The 18,597-nt window shown below is 49.0% G+C and overlaps 3 protein-coding genes across 7 annotated transcripts in view; 2 read left to right on the top strand and 1 right to left on the bottom strand.

The window, feature by feature from the left end:
• The window catches only part of WDR97 (WD repeat domain 97), a 46,206-nt gene extending 36,155 nt beyond the window's left edge, over nt 1-10,051 (top strand). For 2 of the 5 annotated variants that reach the window (XM_083621806.1, XM_083621805.1), the window contains exons 25-32: nt 1,210-1,281; nt 2,412-2,474; nt 2,672-2,743; nt 3,399-3,485; nt 4,914-4,982; nt 5,775-5,938; nt 7,157-7,218; nt 9,643-10,051. In XM_083621806.1, coding sequence (XP_083477932.1) covers nt 1,210-1,281; nt 2,412-2,474; nt 2,672-2,743; nt 3,399-3,485; nt 4,914-4,982; nt 5,775-5,938; nt 7,157-7,218; nt 9,643-9,845 — 792 coding nt within the window. In that variant the 3' untranslated portion in view covers nt 9,846-10,051. Of the gene's footprint in view, nt 1-1,209; nt 1,289-2,374; nt 2,475-2,671; nt 2,744-3,398; nt 3,486-4,913; nt 4,983-5,774; nt 5,939-7,156; nt 7,219-9,642 lie in introns of all 5 variants that reach the window. The other 3 variants (XR_014549928.1, XM_083621807.1, XM_083621808.1) reach the window with 3 other exon arrangements.
• Nucleotides 1-18,597, bottom strand: part of SLC52A2 (solute carrier family 52 member 2) — a 304,222-nt gene that overhangs the window by 7,962 nt on the left and 277,663 nt on the right. The window lies entirely within an intron of this gene.
• Nucleotides 17,103-18,597, top strand: part of NUGGC (nuclear GTPase, germinal center associated) — a 36,801-nt gene continuing 35,306 nt past the window's right edge. Inside the window, exon 1 of the mRNA XM_083621793.1 lies at nt 17,103-17,273. Coding sequence (XP_083477919.1) covers nt 17,173-17,273 — 101 coding nt within the window. The 5' untranslated portion in view covers nt 17,103-17,172. The remainder of the gene's footprint in view (nt 17,274-18,597) is intronic.

Raw genomic sequence — 18,597 nt, 5'->3', positions numbered from 1 at the left:
ATTGGCTTCCAGGTGGAAAAATCAAAATTGGAGACAGAACTGTTAGAACCCAGTACTAAGAATTTGTCCAAAATGTACAATTTGCTGCTGAAATGGAATACACAAGATGAAACGGTTAAATCGGTCATGATTAAATGGGCTCAGGACATTGGTCATAATATTTTGTTTGCTGATTGGGAAAAGTTGTGGACCACCGGGATAAAATTTACGGCATGTAATGCCTTAAGAGAAAACATTATGAAAATGATATATAGGTGGTACATAACCCCAGTCAAGCTTGCAAAGATTTACCATGTGCCTGACAACAAATGTTGGAAATGTAAAGAAACTGAAGGTACATTTTTTCATCTTTGGTGGACCTGCCCGAAGATTAAGGCATTCTGGGAAATGATCTATAATGAACTTAAAAAGGTATTTAAATATACTTTCCCCAAGAAACCAGAGGCCTTTCTCTTGGGTATTGTCGGCCAAGGGGTGTTAAAGACGGATATAACTTTCTTTATGTATGCTACAACAGCAGCTAGAATACTCATTGCGAAGTACTGGAAGACGCAAGAACTACCCACACTGGAAGAATGGCAGATGAAGGTGATAGACTATATGGGCTTGGCAGAAATGACGAGCAGAATCCGAAACCAGGGAAGAGAAGCAGCGCAAGAAGAATGGAAAAAATTCAAGGACTATTTAAAGAAATATCACAAAGTTAATGAAAGTTAGAATGATGTTGGACTGGAAAGTAAATGGTTACTATTAGCAATGGTTAAGACAAGGAAAATAAGGAAGAATAGTCTAAATTTAAATTAAAATAAGGGAAGATTTGCTGAACAATCGATAAGAATTTGGAATACAGAAAGGGGAGGCATGAGGAAGTCGGGGAAGATAGGATATGAAATTAGGATATGAAATGATACATGTTTTTTGTTTTGTTTTTGTTTTTGTATGTTTATGTTTGTTGTATTGTGTTTATATGGAAAAATAAAAATATTTAAAAAATATATATATATATATATATATATATTACGGGTCAGCGTGTCCCTCTGCCTGCCCATGACCCGGGGGCTCCTGCTTTTGAAAGCTGCCTCCAGTGGGGGCCTGGGGTGGGGTCCCAGGCCACATTTTTGCACAGCAAAGGGATTTGCCCTTTGGGCAACAAACAAACACTATTTTCTCCACGCTGGAAGCGGCACATGATGATTCTCTTCCTCCCAGGAGCACAGAGCTCAGCTTTTGGCGCAGAAGGTTCCATCCAGAAGGCATTATTCCTTTAAACCTTTCCAGAAGGTAAGAAGTATTGTGCGTCCAGCCTGGTCTTTGCTGATTACTGCGGGAAGGGTGAGGGCAGTTCTCACCTTCCTCCTCCGTGTTATGTACTGAAGTTCTCACCCTGGGCCAGCAGGGGGATACTGTAGATAGTTATGCAAATGAAGGATCGAAAGTGACGTTAGTGATTGGATAGTTTTAGAAAGTTGCTACAGTAACGTTGTACTGGAGCTCGATATAAGCAGGCTGACTGAGCCCTTCAGCTCAGTTCTGCTCTGGCCTCGGAATAAACAAGAGCTGTTTGAAGAATCGCTGTGTCGTCTGATATGTTCGTCCACAACTTAACACTCCTCCTCCTCCTCTTCCTCCTTTGCCCCCACCTTCCTGCACCTCTCAGATTAGCTCCCTTGTCCCCCACCCAGGGGGTCTCCATCCTTCAGAGCCCCCCAGCTCATCCAGGTTTTTTTTAAATTTTCTACTCCGCCTTGTTTATCGATACTCCAGGCAATTACAAAAAAAGCAAATGAAATGACAGTCCGTCCATTACAATATCTGTAAAGAAAGATGTCTGAAAATCACCGTATTTTTCGCTCCATAAGATGCGCCTAGTTTTTAGAGGAGGAAAGGGGGAAAGCCCCGTTTTTGGGGGAATCAGCTCACAGTTGTGCAGCTTCTTTTGCAAAGGGGAAAAGCCCCTTTTTTGAGGATCAGCTCAAAGTTGTTGAGCTTACTTTGCAAAGGGAAAAAAATCTTGTTTTTATGGGGTTCAACTCACAGTTCTGCTGCTTCTTTGGGAAAGGAAAGGGAGCCGTTTCTACAATTTCCGGACAGATAATCTAATCAGCCAGTCACATGTCACTGGGGAAACAAACGGCCTCCGTCTGCAGAACATTCAACGATGGAGGCCTGGGCAAGGGGGCGAAAAGGGAGCCAGCGATCAACCACACATTCGCCCCATAAGACGCACAAACATTTCCCCTTACTTTTTAGGAGGAAAAAAGTGTGTCTTATGGAGCGAAAAATATGGTATATATAATTTACATATGAACTGAAATGAATAATCCATTGCCTATCTAGCCACAGTGGTTGAAACGCATGCTAAGTGATTTCAAAGCTGGGCTCTGGCTCACATGTTGTCCTCCTTGTTCCAGCAGAAGAGACGCTCCACCATGGAGACGGAGAGCAAGATGTCCTCTCCGGAAAGCTACCAAGAGGTGAGGAGACTTACAGAGGAATCTTGTGAAGGCAGCCCAGGCTGGGTGCCTGGAGGGGCGGCCGTTCCTTCCAGGCAGCTCTTGCAGCTTCCATCAGCCACCTGTCCAAAACCTCTGGGGGATGCCAGGCTGGCCAAAGGCTAACCCTCCAACCACCCCTCAAAAGCCCCTTGGTATATCTTCTCTGTCTGACCCAGGAGTGGAGCGGCTCTAGCGTGGACCAAGAGAGGCGGCTGGAGGGGAAATATTCCCCCGAGAGCTACAAAGAGGTAAGGTCTGCCGAAGAATCCTGCAAAACCAGGCAGGGTGGCACCTGAGAGCGAGGGGCTGTCCCTGTGCCAGGTAAGGAGGGGCCTCTTCTTCCTCTGTGATTCTTGTGTTGCAGGGGGTTGGACTAGATGACCCCTGGGACCCTTCCGACTTTACATTTCTATGAATCACATTTCTTTTCCCTCCAGGGAAGGCCAGATTTGTTTAATTTTATTCTTTATTCTGGGTGGCTTGCAGGAGAGAGAGAGAATGCTCAGTCCAGTGGTGGGTGGTTCCCATGGAGACTGGTGGGGCAGAAGGCAGGGAGCCCCACAGCTTTGGCCCCCAGAGCCAATGACCAGCCCGTCCTCCCCTTCCCTGTTGAGTTCTCTACAGGGAACGCTGAGACGAAGGAGCAGGAGGAATATTGACAGCCAAGGCCACCCCAGGAAAGAGGGCAGCTAGGCAGGTGGGGGTAGTTTGGGGACAGTGCCCCCCCCCGTCACCCTCCACCGAACCACAGAGCATATCGGACAAAAGACGTGAATCCAAATATCCTAAAAAGACAGGCTGGAACATCCAATCCTTTCCCCTGGCCGCCTACAACAGCCGACAGCTACCATATTGCAAGTATTGAACTGCAAAGTGAGGCTCTTGTTGGCGTCTTCATTCCAGGTGGGAAAAGACCTGAGCAAGAAGGAGAGGGCAGAGAGGAGATCCCTTGCGAAGGAGAAGAGGGCGAGGAAGGAGGAGAGTCCACAGGTACGGGAAGACCCCCTTGAGCTCACCACCCAAAATGCCCCTTGTTGTCTAACAAAAGGTACCTGCTATAAACATTCCCTCTAAGAGTGAACCTGGATGGTTGAGTATCTGTCATTTTTTAAAAAAAAAAAATTAAAAAATAAAATATTGAGTTTTAGATAATATTATACATCTAAAACAAAACCATTTCAAACATTAAAGTACAAGGTTCTTTCAAACCTTCAGACCTCCTCCTCTCCCTCCATGGGTTCCATATTTAAATTTAGGTTTATTGCATCTTTTACTGAAACCAGGAAGATCAAGTATCTTCTAGAGATTGGAGTAAATTTGTAATTTATTTAAAAGACCACTGTAAACAGTTAAAATCTTTGGCACGGTTGTAATGACACTTGTAATATTCAATTATTTATGGTAATTATGTTTTTGTAATAGATGCATAAGGGTGAGAGTATCTGTCATTTTTAGTGAGGTTTTTTAATGAGATTTTAGAGAGAGAGAGTTTTAATGTTGAATTGTTTTTAGTGGTTGTTTTTCTAAGTTTTCAGCTGTTCTTAGTACATCTGTAGGCCACCTTCTATTATATATAAATAACAGAAATACTAAATGAAAAGGGATCTTCCATAAATAAGACAGAGTGAGGCCTGGAGAAGACTTGCAAACCTCCTGATCTAAGTTGCCTGAAACCCTGAACATGAGCAATGCATTCGGAGACTGGATAACAACAACAGCAACAAGAATTTATTACCGTATTTTTTGGCCCATAGGGCGCACCGGCCCATAGGGTGCACCTAGTTTTTTGGGGGGGAAATAAAGGAAAAAAAATATTTCCCCTCCAGGCACGGGGCTGGGGCGGGGGAAGCCCGAGCTTCCCCCAACCCCAGCCCCCAGAACAGGCAGCTCTCCGCAAGCCGTGGGAGCCCTGCGGGAACTCCCGCGGACTCCCAAGGCTTGCGGATAGCTTCCTGAAGCCTGGAGAGCGAGAGGGGTCGGTGCACACCGACCCCTCTCGCTCTCCAGGCTTCAGCGAAAGCCTGCATTTGGCCCATAGGACGCACACACATTTCACCTTCATTTTTGGAGGGGAAAAAGTGCGTCCTATAGGGCAAAAAATACGGCATTTATTATTTCTACCCCGCCTATCTAGCTGGGTTTCCCCAGCCACTCTGGGTGGCTTCCAAGAGGTTAAAGATACATTAAAACATCAGTCATTAAAAACTTCCCCAAACAGCCTTCAGATGTCTTCTAAACGTCAGATAGTTGTTTATCTCCTTGACATCTGATGGGAGGGCGTTCCACAGGGCGGGCACCACCACCGAGAAGGCCCTCTGCCTGGTTCTCTATAGCTGGAGATATCCTGCCATGTTTTTTCCATGTGTCAGAAACATTTGCCCAATTGGACTCTGACTGGTGCGTTTTCCTCTGACTTAGGAGCCAGAGAGTGGTGACGTCACGGACGATGCAGAGCAGCCAAAGACGGAGGAGTCAGGAAGCCTGGAGGTGAGGCCACCAGTTCAGAAAGTATAATAGATTGGCAATCACTCATGCTAGAGTACTTTCAATTAGCAAAGCTGACCGGAAAAGCCAGAGGAGCCCCAAATAAAAAAATATTCAAAGAATGGAGACTATTCAAAGAATATATAAGATTATATTGTAACAATGACATCCTAACAGAACTGAATGATACTTGTATATAATAAACAAATGGAATAAATATACTAGATGAATATACAGGAAAAGTTATAAAACAAACTGTGCAATAAAATTGACATTAGAAAAAGTACGAGAACAATTGGAAGTCTCTTTCAGAAGACTTTATTAGAAAAGACAGGATGTTATAACTAATATTCATTTCTTATTGTTAACTCTTTTTTGCTTTTTATTTTTATTTTCTTTATCTTTTTTCTATTATATTTTTGTGTTTAATTTTGATGTAATACATATGTAAGATGATATTTTAAATCAATAAAGATGAATTAAAAATTAAAAAAGGAGGTGAGGCCACCAGTTCAGAAAGCCCCTTGTTGGTGGAGTGAAAAGGGGAGATTCCCCGCACCCCCCAGACTCAGGTTCCCCCCACCTGCTTCTTCCTCCTCCCGTGCCAGGGCCTGCTGGCCCAAGTTGGGCTCAGGACACAGCAGCCCAGAGACTGGACACCTCTGGAGAGGAAGCCCAAGTGCCCCGATGCTTCCTGTCCAGGCCCAGCTTTGCCCCACGCTAAACCCCCAGCTGCCCCCCAGGGCGATGGAAGTGGCCACGCCAGGGACTCTCAGGGCTGCTCTCCTCTTGCAGGTGGAGGCGGCTCAGTTTTGGATGCAGCCCGTCTGCCCCATCGACGCCATCCATTACTTCGTCGAAAAGCAGCTGGAGAAGGAACTGGAGGAGATGAAGCAGCTGGTCTCTTCTTCGCTGATCTCGCCCAAGGACACCGTCATGGCCTTGCCTCCCATTAAGAAGTAAGAGGGGGCTGTCACACGGGACACTTGAGGAAGCCCAGGCAAATGCATGGCTTTTCGGGGTGCTGCTGTTGCTGCTGCCTCCCCCCCCCCCAAAAAAATATTGACCGCACAATGGCTACTCGCTAGATCTGCAACACTGAGAATTCGCACCCGGGCTCCACAAGGCAGATCAGTTCCCCCAAGTTTGGCAGAATGATTCTGTCTGTCCTCCCCACAGATTTCTGGGGGCAGTGAAGGGCTGGGGGTCCTGCGTGGCCCTCCAGAGGTTGCTGGACTCCAGCTTCCCCAACCACCAGGGCTAAAAGTCAGGGGTGGTGATGGGAGTTGGAGCCCCAGAGCAAGACCCAAGTGGGGGGGGGCACAGGCTTTCCGTGGCTGTGGTAGAGTATAGAAGGATCCAACAACTCTGGAACTTTGGGGGGGGTGTTTCTCTCTCTACAACGCTGCCCCCAGTTTAGGCCGGTGTGATGGCCTGGGACTCGGGCTCAGACTCGGAACCAGAGGAGTCTCAGTCTGCACCTGATCCTTTGCCTCAGGCATCATCTGAACCAAGTCTGGGGCCTGATCCTGAAGAGTCCCAGTCTGCACAGGTTCCCCTGCAACAAACACCAGCTGGGCCGAGTCAGGGGCCTGAGCCTGCCCTGGCTCCAGATGCGGGGATTCCCTCGTTGCCTCCAGCTGGGCCATCACTCACAGCTGCTCCACTACCGGTTGGGTCAGGAGAGGCTGAGGCGGCCTCTGGGTCCATTAACCCACGGACATCTCCCTAGCTGCAGAGACTGAGGTCTGAGAGAAGGAGAGACCTGAGTACTCGCAGGAGGAGTGCTCGCCTCCGGGCGAGACAGGGAAGTGAGTCACTGGGGGATCAGGACCGGCCCTTACCCCAACAAAGATAAAAGGCTGTCGGACCCCGGCCCAGGTTGCAGGAGCAACATTGCTGTATGCTAGATCCTGCCCTGTTGGACTGACTCCTAGTGGAACCTTCGGATTCGGGACCGGACCTGGACCGTGTTACTCGGGTCACCCCCGGGCCCAGCACAGCCAGGCTCACAGCTGCTTCTCCCATATGTGGTGTCTTCCTAAAAGTGCAGCGGGTGAGCCTGGCCTCACCTGTGCCTGCTCCCCGCACAACGGATCACAGGCTGTGCACGGGGGCAAGTGCCATTTCCGTGGACTTCTGCTGCTCTTGGTAAACCCGTGCCCTTGTTGTGACAGGAAGCGTGCCATCCTGCGGCTCGGAGAAACCAACGCCATGTTGAGGAAGAGAATACCCGAGCGTAAGTAGCTGCGGTGGCCGGGGGGAGGGTCTTCACCCCACTGCCTGGCCCTGTGGCTTGTATCTGCTTGCCCCCAAACAGATGTGAATGGGCCTGGATGGCACTGGGGGCAAATGCTCTGCCGCCCCCCACCCAGACCCTGCCCACCCTTCCTCCTGCAGCAGGAGAAACTAACTGGTTCTTCAGTTTGACCCCAGATTGCTTTCTGTGACTACAATTGACATGTGGAAAGATTTATTTCAGTCTTTGCTTGCTAGGATGTTTATACTCTGCCTTTTTTATCTCTAAAACAAGACTGGCAAATCAAGGGCCAGGTTAGAGGAGGAGATGAACAGACACGTCTTTGTATGTGCCAGCGGCTGGCACCATCTTGCCAGTTTTGGCGCTTGCACTTAGATGCCCAGGCTTGGCCTTTTTTAAAGCAACTGGCTGCGATTCAGGGCCATCATAATCCCAGAGACAGCTTTGGAGACTTTTCTGTGGCAGCTCTGCACACACCTGGCAGATTAATCCGACAATCCCTCCTAGATGCCTAGCCTTGGGCAAGAGGTGTGTCCTGTGTATTCTGGGGTGTCACTGGTGGGAAAGCATTCCGGGGGGGGCGCTGTTTCTACCCAGAAGAGATTTATCCCACTCACAGTGAGCAAGCCAATATTCCTGTCTGCACAAAGCAGGAAGGTGAAGATTTTCATAGAATGGAGGTAAATATTGTGACTATTGTTGCACACCACCCCAATCTCTGGGCAGCATGAAATTCCAGGTGTTCCAGGTACTTTTCCAGGGTTTGTTTCCTTTGGAATGCAGGGCAGCAGAGACCGCGGTGGCTTTGGCATCTCTTGCTTATGTGTACACCACCTGAGCCTGCGATGGAGGAGTTCACAGCATTAACACCCCAAGAGGGTCTTGCTTTTCCCGTAGACACAACTGAAATCAGGCAGAGCTCTGACTCTCAGCTGCTCAACCTGCAGCCTGCCAGCTTCCAGCCTGAAAAAGCAACTTGCAGCTCTGGCCTTTGTCTTTGAGGGAAGGGAGGGGCCCCACCCATTTGGTTTCCGGCACACAGCCACTTCCTTTGTTACCTTCATGGCCCAGACGGAGAGGGCCCTTACCTCACTAGGAAGCTAACCTGGCTATTCCAGGAACTGAAACTGTGCTGGATCCAGGCATGAGAAGGGACCCAGCCCATAACACTATCATCACCCGCTAATCCAAGCAAGACCCAGGGATGCTGGTCCAGGTTTTTGGATGAGGGACTCCTCTCCATCTGGGGTGCTCCTAGGACCTTGGAGCAACGTTGGCCAGGAGTGCCTGAGCACAGCTGTGGCTTGTGCACCTGATGCAACTTGTTCTGCAGAAGGCAGAGCTGTCCAGAGTCGCACCTGCCGTCATGATCACATCTAGGCTGGGTTGGCGCATGGTCCTGCTTCTGAACATGTTTAGCATCTCAGAACGCTGTGACCAGGCTCCTCTTGGGAGCTCAAGACGTGGGCTATTTTATTCCGCCATTCTTCTGTCTACAGGCCGCCCTGTTCAGGGAAGTTTTTAACGTGTGATATTTTACTGTATTTTTGGTTTCTATGGAAGCCGCCCAGAGTGGCTGGGGAGGCCCAGCCAGATGGGCGGGGTATAAATAATAAATTATTATTATTATTATTATTATTATTATTATTATTATTATTACATTAGCTGCTAGTTCATATCCAAGCACAATTCAAAGCGCTGGCTAGATTGACGTTAGAATTTTATGGCTACTCTGCTCCTTTATCTTCTTTGATCCACTTGAATTGTTTTTTTATTGGATGTACACAATTTCTTACATTTTTATGAGCTGCTTTGTAGGTCTTAGGGACGCGGGTGGCATTGTGGGTTAAACCACAGAGCCTAGGACTTGCCGATCTGAAGGTTGGCAGTTCAAATCAGCTCCCGTTGCTCGGTCCCTGCTCCTGCCCACCTAGCAGTTCGAAAGCACGTCAAAGTGCAAGTAGATAAATAGGTACTGCTCTGGCGGGAAGGTAAACGGCGTTTCCGTGCGCTGCTCTGGTTTGCCAGAAGCGGCTTAGTCCTGATGGCCACATGACCCGGAAGCTGTACACTGGTTCCCTCGTCCAATAAAGCGAGATGAGCGCCGCAACCCCAGAGTCGGTCACGACTGGACCTAATGGTCAGGGGTCCCTTTACCTTTACCTTTGTAGGTCTTTTTTAAAAAAGCAGTTATATAAATATTTAAATAAAAAAGATGCCAGTGCATTGAGCTGTTGTTGAAAGCAGAAGTACAGTGGCTGGTTGAAAAACGGACAGCCGAGTTGTTTCCCAGCTGATCTCTGCTGGATTAGAGTCGGGGGCGAGGAAGGAAAGGGGAGTCCAGGGGCTTCTCCCACGCCCAACGGCCTTCCTCTTCCTCTTTGTTGTCTCCCTCAAACACAGGCTTCTACTGCCCGTACATCTTCCCGCGCTACCTCATGAAGGGGTTTGCGCCCTTTGTGAAACTTCCCTTGCCGAGAATCAACTTGGACCCCTTCCCACCCATTCTGGCGAGGCCGGCATCACCAAAGTCTTTCACCGCCATGCAGCAGTTGGTACGGAAGTATTTCATCCCCAAGTTTTCATACGCCGACAACTACCCTTGAAGGCTTCAGGAGACTCCTGAAGTTCCATCCGAGAGGTGAAATTCCTTCTGGCTGGCAATGGCTGGAGGGCTGGCCAGCGCCACGTCTCATGGTGCCCCAACCAGGCAGATGGCAGCGATGGGAGGCCGCCCGCCTGCCCGCCACAGATGCATCCAGACAAAATGAAAAGTCAATAAAAGCAAACTTATGCCCAAGGTCACCCAAAACCTCTCTGTCTGGTCATGCTTTTTGTAGTTTCCTAATCATTTTCAAATTGCGACGGGCAGCTGCCACCCTGGGTGTTGCCCAGCTTAGGAACCATGCATGGTTCTGTTATCAGGAAGGATTGTTTGTTAAATGGCAGCACTCCTGGCGAACCAGGGAGGTGGCGTTTTCCAGCACACTTGAACTTTTGCTTAATGCGCAGGACGCAGAAGGGTCCAGCTTCCCCCTGCGCAACTTGTGCAAGGCAGCGGTGCCAGAAAATTGTACTCAGCAGCAGCCCAGCAGGCTAAGCAAGGTCCACTGCCACGGACTGCCTCCGAAATAACTGCAAAACTTTGCCGGGAGAGAGGAGAAAGGCAGCCACACAGCTGGATTCTCCACGGTGCCAGGCAGGTCAGAAAGAAGCCGAGCCAAACGAGCCGATTCTGGCATTGGAGGGGGTTGGACTAGATGGCCCTGAGGATCCCTTCAAACTCTGCAAGGCTGACTTGCTGGGGATATGAGCTGGTTTGAACCCGGGGCCTCCTGGGCGGGCTGCCTGCCTCCAAGGTGCCCAGGGGGTGGAGGAAAGCCTCCCTTTCCCTGCCTCAGCTCCGTAGGGCAATGCCAGGGAAAGCTCTTCGTGGGCAGAGCTCTTCTCTTGGAAGAAGGGGCATCGGGAAGGGAATGTGGGTCGCAAGAAGGGGCAGCAGCACCATAGCTGTCAACCTGTCAGTGTTTGTAAAAAAAAAAGGGGTTCTGACCTCCCTTTGTTGCCTCAGCCTGGTCCTCAGACCCTTGTCGGCATAAAAGAGTCCACGAGAAAGGTATCCTTGCAGAGTACTTTCTGCTTTTATTCTTAAAAGTCTTTCTGCAAAAGCGACTGACCAACTGCACACACGTCAACACTAATAATAATAATTTTATTATTTATACCCCGCCCATCTGGCTGGGCTTCCCCAGCCGCTCTGGGCGGCTTCCAAAAAAATATTAAAATACTGTAGTACATTACCAGCTTTCACTAACCAACCAACCCAACACCAAACTATGGTAACATTTCTCACTCTCTATATACAACCCAGTGCAGGCCGCTGACTCATGCTGACCCAGCTTTATTCACATTAAAGAAACAGCGGCCAATTTTCAGCCGTGACACAACCTTCCCTTTTTTTGCGGGAAATCCCCTTATTCCAGCGCCGTTTCCCGCTGCTTTGTTAGATATCCCTTAGGCTGTCCCCGGGACAGGGGAGGCTGCCGATCCCTTCTTTTCCAATCTGAAAGTGGACAGCTATGCGCAGCACACGTGCACCATTTGCGGGGGGGGGGGGGAATGGTCCCTTTCCCCCTTTTTTTGCCCCAGGTGGAGCCTCCATGGAGGCTGCCTGCCTGTGTGTGCCCAACTGGGTCTCTGACTCGGGTCCAGCACAGCCTGGTTCCGGCCCTGGGACCCCGGGCCCTCTTCCCCTCGCCCCGGAGCCCTTCCGACGTGCAGAGAGCCAGGTCGCGTGTCGGGCTCAGCCGCCTCGGGGGCCGCTCCTGCCTCTCCGCCGAGCCCACCTGGCGGGGCTGGAGCGAGGAGGGAGGAGCCGCGCCCCCCGGGGCTCCGCGCACGTGGGAGCGGGCGGACACGTGTCGGCGCCGCGGGTCAGCCCCGCCCGAGCCGGGAGCGCGGGAGACTTCCGCGCAGGCGCAGGAGCGCCGCCGCCTCGGCTTTCGCTTTCGCTTCCCGCCCTCCTCGTGCCGCGCCGCGGGGGGCGGGGCTTGGGCGCGGGCGAGAGCCAATGGGGGCGCGGGAGGCGCGCGGGGGCGGGGCCGGGTCTGCGTGGCGCCAAAGCGGGAGCGCGCCGAGCGGGGAGAGTCCGGAGGGCAGGTGAGCCCGGGGGGGGGGGAGGGTCGCCCGGCCCCGAGCAGCCCTTGCGCCCATTTCTGGGCTGAGCAACTGAGGCGGGGCGGCCCGAGTCCTCGGCCTGCAGGGGAGATGGAAGAAAGACAACTCTAGCATGCGGGGGGGGGGGGGAACCTAAATTATTTAATTGGGTATTTGGATTATTGGTATTAGTAATTGTATCCTCATTTGGCATGGTCAAAACAAAAAAAAAATTCCCTTCCAGTAGCACCTTAAAGACCAACTAAGTTAGTTCTTGGTATGAGCTTTCGTGTGCATGCACACTTCTTCAGATACCTGAAGAAGTGTGCATATCTGACGAAGTGTGCATGCACACGAAAGCTCATACCAAGAACTAACTTAGTTGGTCTTTAAGGTGCTACTGGAAGGAAAAAATTTTTTTGTTTTGACTATGGCAGACCAACACGGCTACCTATCTGTAACTCATTTGGCATGGTTACAATGGGGCCATCATTGGGTTGCAATTGAAAACGGATGAAAATTAATATTATTTTTAAAAATGATGTGGCAGGGTGCCATTTTGCAGGGCTCCTGGTCAGCAAGGTGGAGTGGTGAAGAGCGGTAGTCTCGTAATCTGGTGAACCGGGTTCGCTTCCCCGCTCCTCCACCTGCAGCTGCTGGGTGACCTTGGGCCAGTCCCCCTTCTCTGCAGTCTCTCAGCCCCCTCGCCTTGTGGGAGAGGAAGGGAAAGGAGATGGTGATCCGCTTGGAGACTCCTTCAGCCGCAGGGGGGCCCAGACTTTTTCCCAAGAGGGCCAGAGTTGATGAAGTGAACATGCTTGAGGGCCGACCAGAGTTGCTGAGCTTTCCTTAGGATTGAAGTTTTGAGCTTTCTTTAGGATTTAAACCCAGAGTTGTAGAGTTTTTTTTAGGGCTGAAGTTGTTGAGCTTTTCTTATAATTTTACCCCAAAGTTGTTCAGCTATTTTTGGGATTGAGGTTTTTGAACTTTTTTTAGGATTCAAACCCAAAGTTGTTGAGTTTTACTTACAATTTTACCCCAAAAGTTGTTGAGTTTTGTTTTTTAAGGATTTTACCCCAGGACATAGTATACTCCCACAGGGGCTGGATTAAATCAACTGGTGGGTTGGATTCATAGCTGTCAACTTTTCCCTTTTTTTAAGGGAAATTTCCCTTATTCCGAATAGGATTCCTCACAAGAAAAGGGAAAAGTTGACAGCTATGGTTGGCTTTGGATATGCCTGTCTTAAGGGGAGTGAAAGGTGAGATATCAAGCCCAACCTCCTCTTCCTCCTCTTCTTCTTCTTCTCCTCCTCCTCCTCCTCCTCTCGCTCCCTCTGCTGCTTCTCCTTGCAGTTGTGCAGCTTTCTGAGAGCTTTTTCTGAGCTCTCTGGCCTCCCTGATGGGGGCAAAGAGGACAGGCTAGAAAGGGGGGCGGAGAACGTCCCAGTTCCAGATATTCCAGAAAATATCCCTTGCCGCTGGTTTGGAAGCAGACCTTCCCTTTTGGATCTCAGCCCTCGCCTCCTCGTTTCCCAGAGACCCTTCTTGCGAGCGCCAGGAGAGCAGGGGCAAACCCTCCCTGGGTCTTCTTTGGCAGCCTCTGCAGGCGGAAGGAACCCCATTTACTCAGAGGGAAGCAGAGGAAGAGGGAGGTTGCATCCTCACAAAGGAGAAGGACGAAGCTGCCCTCATCTAACCACAACATCCCAGAGCTGTGACTCTGCTTTCCGAGTCCTGCAGGACTCTTCATCTGGTACCATAATAATAATAATAATAATAATAATAATAATAATAATAATAATAATAATAATTGATTATTTATACCCTGCCCATCTGGCTGGGCTTCCCCAGCCACTCTGGGCGGCTTCCAAAAAAATATTAAAATACCGTAATACATCAAACATTAAAAGCTTCCCTAAACAGGGCTGCCTTTAGATGTCTTCCATTCCACCCTGTGGAAAACCTTTTCCTGCTTATGAATTGGAATTGAATTGAAATTGAATTACTTTATTGTCACTTGTACAACTTGTACACAGTGAGATTACAGGAGCACCCCCACTCAGCTCTCTTAGTCTTCATTCCCCTCGTTTACTGACGCACACCCACCAAACCCAAAAGTCAGTTGCCCTGTGGTTATCTTTTCATTCAGCAGCCTAACAGCCCACGGATAGAAGCTGTTCTTTACCCTGTTGGTGCGACTAATCGTGCTTCTGTATCTTCTGCCCGAGGGCAGGAGATCAAGAAAGTGCCGGCCAGGGTGTGAATCATCATTCATTATGCTGGTGAATTAGGAAATGTTCTCCTGTAACAGTTAATGTGATTAACGTTACACCGTTGAGTTGGATTTGTGGTGCTGCAGAGGGGTTATTTTGTACTTGGTGCAGCACTTTGGTTTTTTGGATGTTGAGTGATAGGTCAAGCTTTTCATAAGCTTCTGCGAAGATATTTAGGATAGTTCGGAGGTCATCATCTGAGCGTGCGCACACTACGTTGCCATGACGGAAGTTACGATAACCTTCCTCTTTGCTTTCCGCCTGCTCAGATTGAAGAGCTTTCCATCTGTTTGATATATGATTTCTACCCCAGTGGGGAGTTTCCCTTCGACAAAGTGTAGGATCATGGCAATGAAAATAATGAATAGAGTTGGGGCAATAACACAACCCTGTTTAGCACCTGATCCCACTGTGAATGGTTCACTTTGAGAGCCATTATGATCTGTGATTGTTGGTGTCATATTATCGTGGAGGAGCCGAATGATGTTCACAACTTTATCTGGGCAGCTAATTTTCAGAAGGACAGTCCACAGGGCATTACGATTTACAGTGTCGAAAGCCTTAGTCAGGTCTATAAATGCCATATACAGGGGTTGGTTTTGCTCTCTGCATTTTTCTTGAAGCAGTCGAGCGGTGAAAATCATGTCCACTGTCCCCTTAGAAGGCCGAAAGCCATTTCGGGATTCAGGAATGTTGTTTGGATGTTGTTACGAGACGGTTTGCTAAGATCCTTGCAAGAATTTTGCCGGCCGCAGCTAATAGAGAGATGCCTTGATAGTTTCCGCAATCAGTTCTGTCATCTTTTTAAAAGAGATTGATAATTTTGGCATCCCCTTATCCTGCTTTGCGGGGGGTGAGCTAGATGACCCTGGAGGGTCCCTTCCAACACAATGCTTCTGTGAAGGAGGGGCAGACCCTCCTCCTTTCCTCCTCCCTTGGCCCCTCAGGAGGGTGAAAAGCAGGCTAGTAAAACCTTGCATATTTCTTTTCTTTTTTTAAAATAGAATTAATTAACGTGCAAGAAATAAAAAGAATGCTGTTGAATAAAATACCGTATTTTTTGCTCTATAAGACTCACTTTTTCCCTCCTAAAAAGTAAGGGGAAATGTGTGTGCATCTTAAGGAGCGAATGCAGGCTGCGCAGCTTTCCCAGAAGCCAGAACAGCAAGAGGGATTGCTGCTTTCACTGCGCAGTGATCCCTCTTGCTGTTCTGGCTTCTGAGATTCAGAATATTTTTTTTCTTGTTTTCCTCCTCCAAAAACACTGTGCGTCTTGTGGTCTGGTGCATCTTACAGAGCGGAAAATACGGTAACTCCCTTTTCTTCTTGATACTTTCGGTTTGTGTTTTTGTTCAAATTACGAGGTATGAATCATGGCTGCCTTTGCTTTGGCGCCTGGGTAGAAGGTTCTGCTCCAAGCACCAGTCAGCCCCTCCTGCAGTTAATTGTTTACTGTGACACATTACAAAAATATTTTCTTTCAGCTTTATAAAACCCAAATGAATGTTCCTGAAGGAAGTGCAGATCTCTGCTTCCCAATCTATTCTTCCTATGCAGGCCAGGATTTTATAGGCCTCTCTCCTGTGCCGGCCTCCCAATTTCCAGTGGAAACATCAGGGTGTTTTTTGTTAAGTGTGTAGTATAACTAAACTATGAATTCCAGTTGGGTAGCCGCCTGTTTGGGACTTGATGATGTGCTTCTGGATCAACGCTGTCCTCTGTAGTTGTGAGTCCTTTTCCCACTCTGGTTCGTTTGCCAGCTATGAGCCCTTTTGGACAGAGATGACTCAGCCACTATGCTCCATGCTCAGGTTGCTTCCAGATTGGATTGCTGCAATGCACTCTTTGTGGGGCTGCCCTTGGTGACGCAACTCAGAAACTTGAGCTGGTCCAGAAGGCCAACTTGCTAGCTTGGGTTTCCGTGAGATCTCACATAACCCCTGTTTTAAAACAACTGCATTGCTTGACGGTGAGTTTGGGGTAGCCCAATGCAAAAATCCTGAGAATCCATGTCGATCTGTTCTTTGTAACCATGTTTTTGCGCCATCGCGGCCCCACGCAACAGTGGATGTGTGATTTTTTTGGTGCAGGCTGTAGCCATGGACATGCTATGTGATCTGATGGTGAATTTGGGGTGACCCAATGCAAAAATCCATGGGCTTTTACCTCCCCCTCCCAGGCAGCCTCCTTTATCGCATCCCTTATCTCCTTCCCGATCGCTTGCCGATCAGCTGCTTCCTTTCAACACCCCCTTCCCTCTTGTTTGCCTTAGTGTTTTTTCCTCAGCTGGAGCAGTTTTTTGTTCTTCCTTTTTTCTAATTTCTCTCCTCATTGCTTTAGTCTTCCTGTCTCCTCTCCTTGCAAGTTTGCTGTCTTTTCCTCCCCCCTCCCAGGCAGCCTCCTTTATCTCTAGCGTCCCTTATCTCTCTCCCCGGCAAATGATCAGCGGCTTTGTTTCAACACCCACTTCCCTCTTTCAAATAAAGAGCATGATCTGCTTTTTGCCCCTGGGCAATCCAGCTGCAGGGACCACACAATCGCTCCATAAGACGCACAGACATTTCCCCTTTTTAGGAGGAAAAAAGTGTGTCTTATGGAGCTAAAAATACGGTACTCTTTAAGTAAAAGCATGAAGGGGATGGGAATCACAGGCTTCTGCTCCCAGAGGACAAACTTTGCTTCTCTTTTCCAAGCAAGCAGGTGGCTGGGAAACAGGATTTGTAGAGATGGGCTTGGTCTGGTTATCATCATGCCGTTATACAACTCCGTGGTAGATCTCCATTCTCTGGGGAGTTAATGGTTGCTTCTCCTTTCAAGAGTGGGTGACGGACTCCGTTTTTACATGGTGTGCAAGAATTTGCCCTGCTTCCCCTTGGCTCATTTCCCAGTTCCCTGTCTCCATGTTTGGGTCTTTTGCTTTCTGTTAACAGAAACCTTGGCTGCTTTTCCCCAGCACCTGCCCTCCTGCAAGTTGGTTGCTGAGCAAGCGGGACTCTCCTGAAATGCCAGCCCCCTGCCAGCCCTGCCGTGAGGGACGGAGACCCTGTCACCTGCGCAGGATCGGCTGCCGAGCTGCAGCCCCCGACCATGCTGACTTCATCCAGTAAGTAGCCTGGGTGGTCCCGGCTGAGGGCTGTGTCCATTGAAATAAAAAAATTAAGGTCATATGTATATATTTATATAATAAATGTTCATAAATGTACCAAGCAAACACGTACATAAATATATAAACCACATGTCTCAAGCAGCACAGGAAAACATCCCTGGAACCATTTTGGCTCCCAGACTGACCAAATGTTTTCTCTGCAAGGTCAAAGGAAAATGGAAAAGCCTCCCCATTGTCTTTTCATTCACAAAACCTATCTTAAGGGTATATCTGTGTATGAATAGGGTGAGCCTGTGATCTGGCTCAGGAACTAAGTATTTGTCACTACAAAAGACTGGCCAGGCTCCCCAGGGTATCCAATCAAGTGAGCATTAACAGGCAACCTGCCAGACAGGAGGTAAACAATGCACTCAGATTTCTGTTGTAAACCACCTTTTCTTTGATGGTAGGTATGATGTATCTGGGGGTGGTCTTGGACTCCAGGGTGGGCAATTTAAAATGTCTATATAGGGGGTGGACACACCTTGGTTCTGGGTCCTCCTCCTTCTCCTGCGTGGGGGGTGTGAGCACCCTGTTGCAAGTTCAGTAAAGATCAGGCTTACCACCTGCTTTGCTTCTCAGTATTTTCTGGTTGGCTTCTGTTATCTTCTCCGACTGATGGAGAACCTGAAAAGGACTCTTAAGAGGGCTCTTGTGTCCCCCATAAGGGAATAAGGGCAGATTTTCGTTTATTACACCATGGAGGGGCTTTCTCTGTGCCAGACATTGCTGGGGGCTGCTGGGCTGCCTTGAAGACCTGATGCCTTGCGTTCGGCCTCTTTGCACTCCTGCTTTGCTCACCTCCACATTCTTCTCTGGCGTTCCCCTTGCTCAGGCTGCCAGGCTTTCTTGACCAGCGAGAAGATTTCAGCATTTGAGGAAGGGCTGGGAGCGTCAGGCGCAAAATGAATGCGGGGGGGGGGCATGGCGTAATGCAAAAACAAGAAGGAGCTCAGCGATGGCCGCTTTCCCCCCTTCCCCCACAACTGCAGGCAACTTCATGCTTTCTGTGGGATAGCACCGACGTCCTGCTGGTTCTTGCTGTGGGGATCGCACAGGAGGGCTGGGAGGTATATCAATATTTCATCCCAAACTGGTTTGAAGTCCATTGTGTGGTATCGGTTTCATAGTTTTTGACCTGGCGATATGTTGTGAATCATGATGTGTGTTTGTGCTGGGAAATATATCATCCAAAACCAGTTTGAAGTTCATATCATGATATCGGCTTCATAATTTTTGACCTGGCAACATACCACAAATTGTGGTGTGTGTGTGTGTGTGT

The sequence above is a fragment of the Podarcis filfolensis genome (assembly GCF_964270895.1).
Source record: "Podarcis filfolensis genome assembly, chromosome: 7".
In the NCBI taxonomy this organism is placed as follows: Eukaryota; Metazoa; Chordata; class Lepidosauria; order Squamata; family Lacertidae; genus Podarcis; species Podarcis filfolensis.
This window is presented reverse-complemented; position numbering and strand designations above follow the sequence as displayed.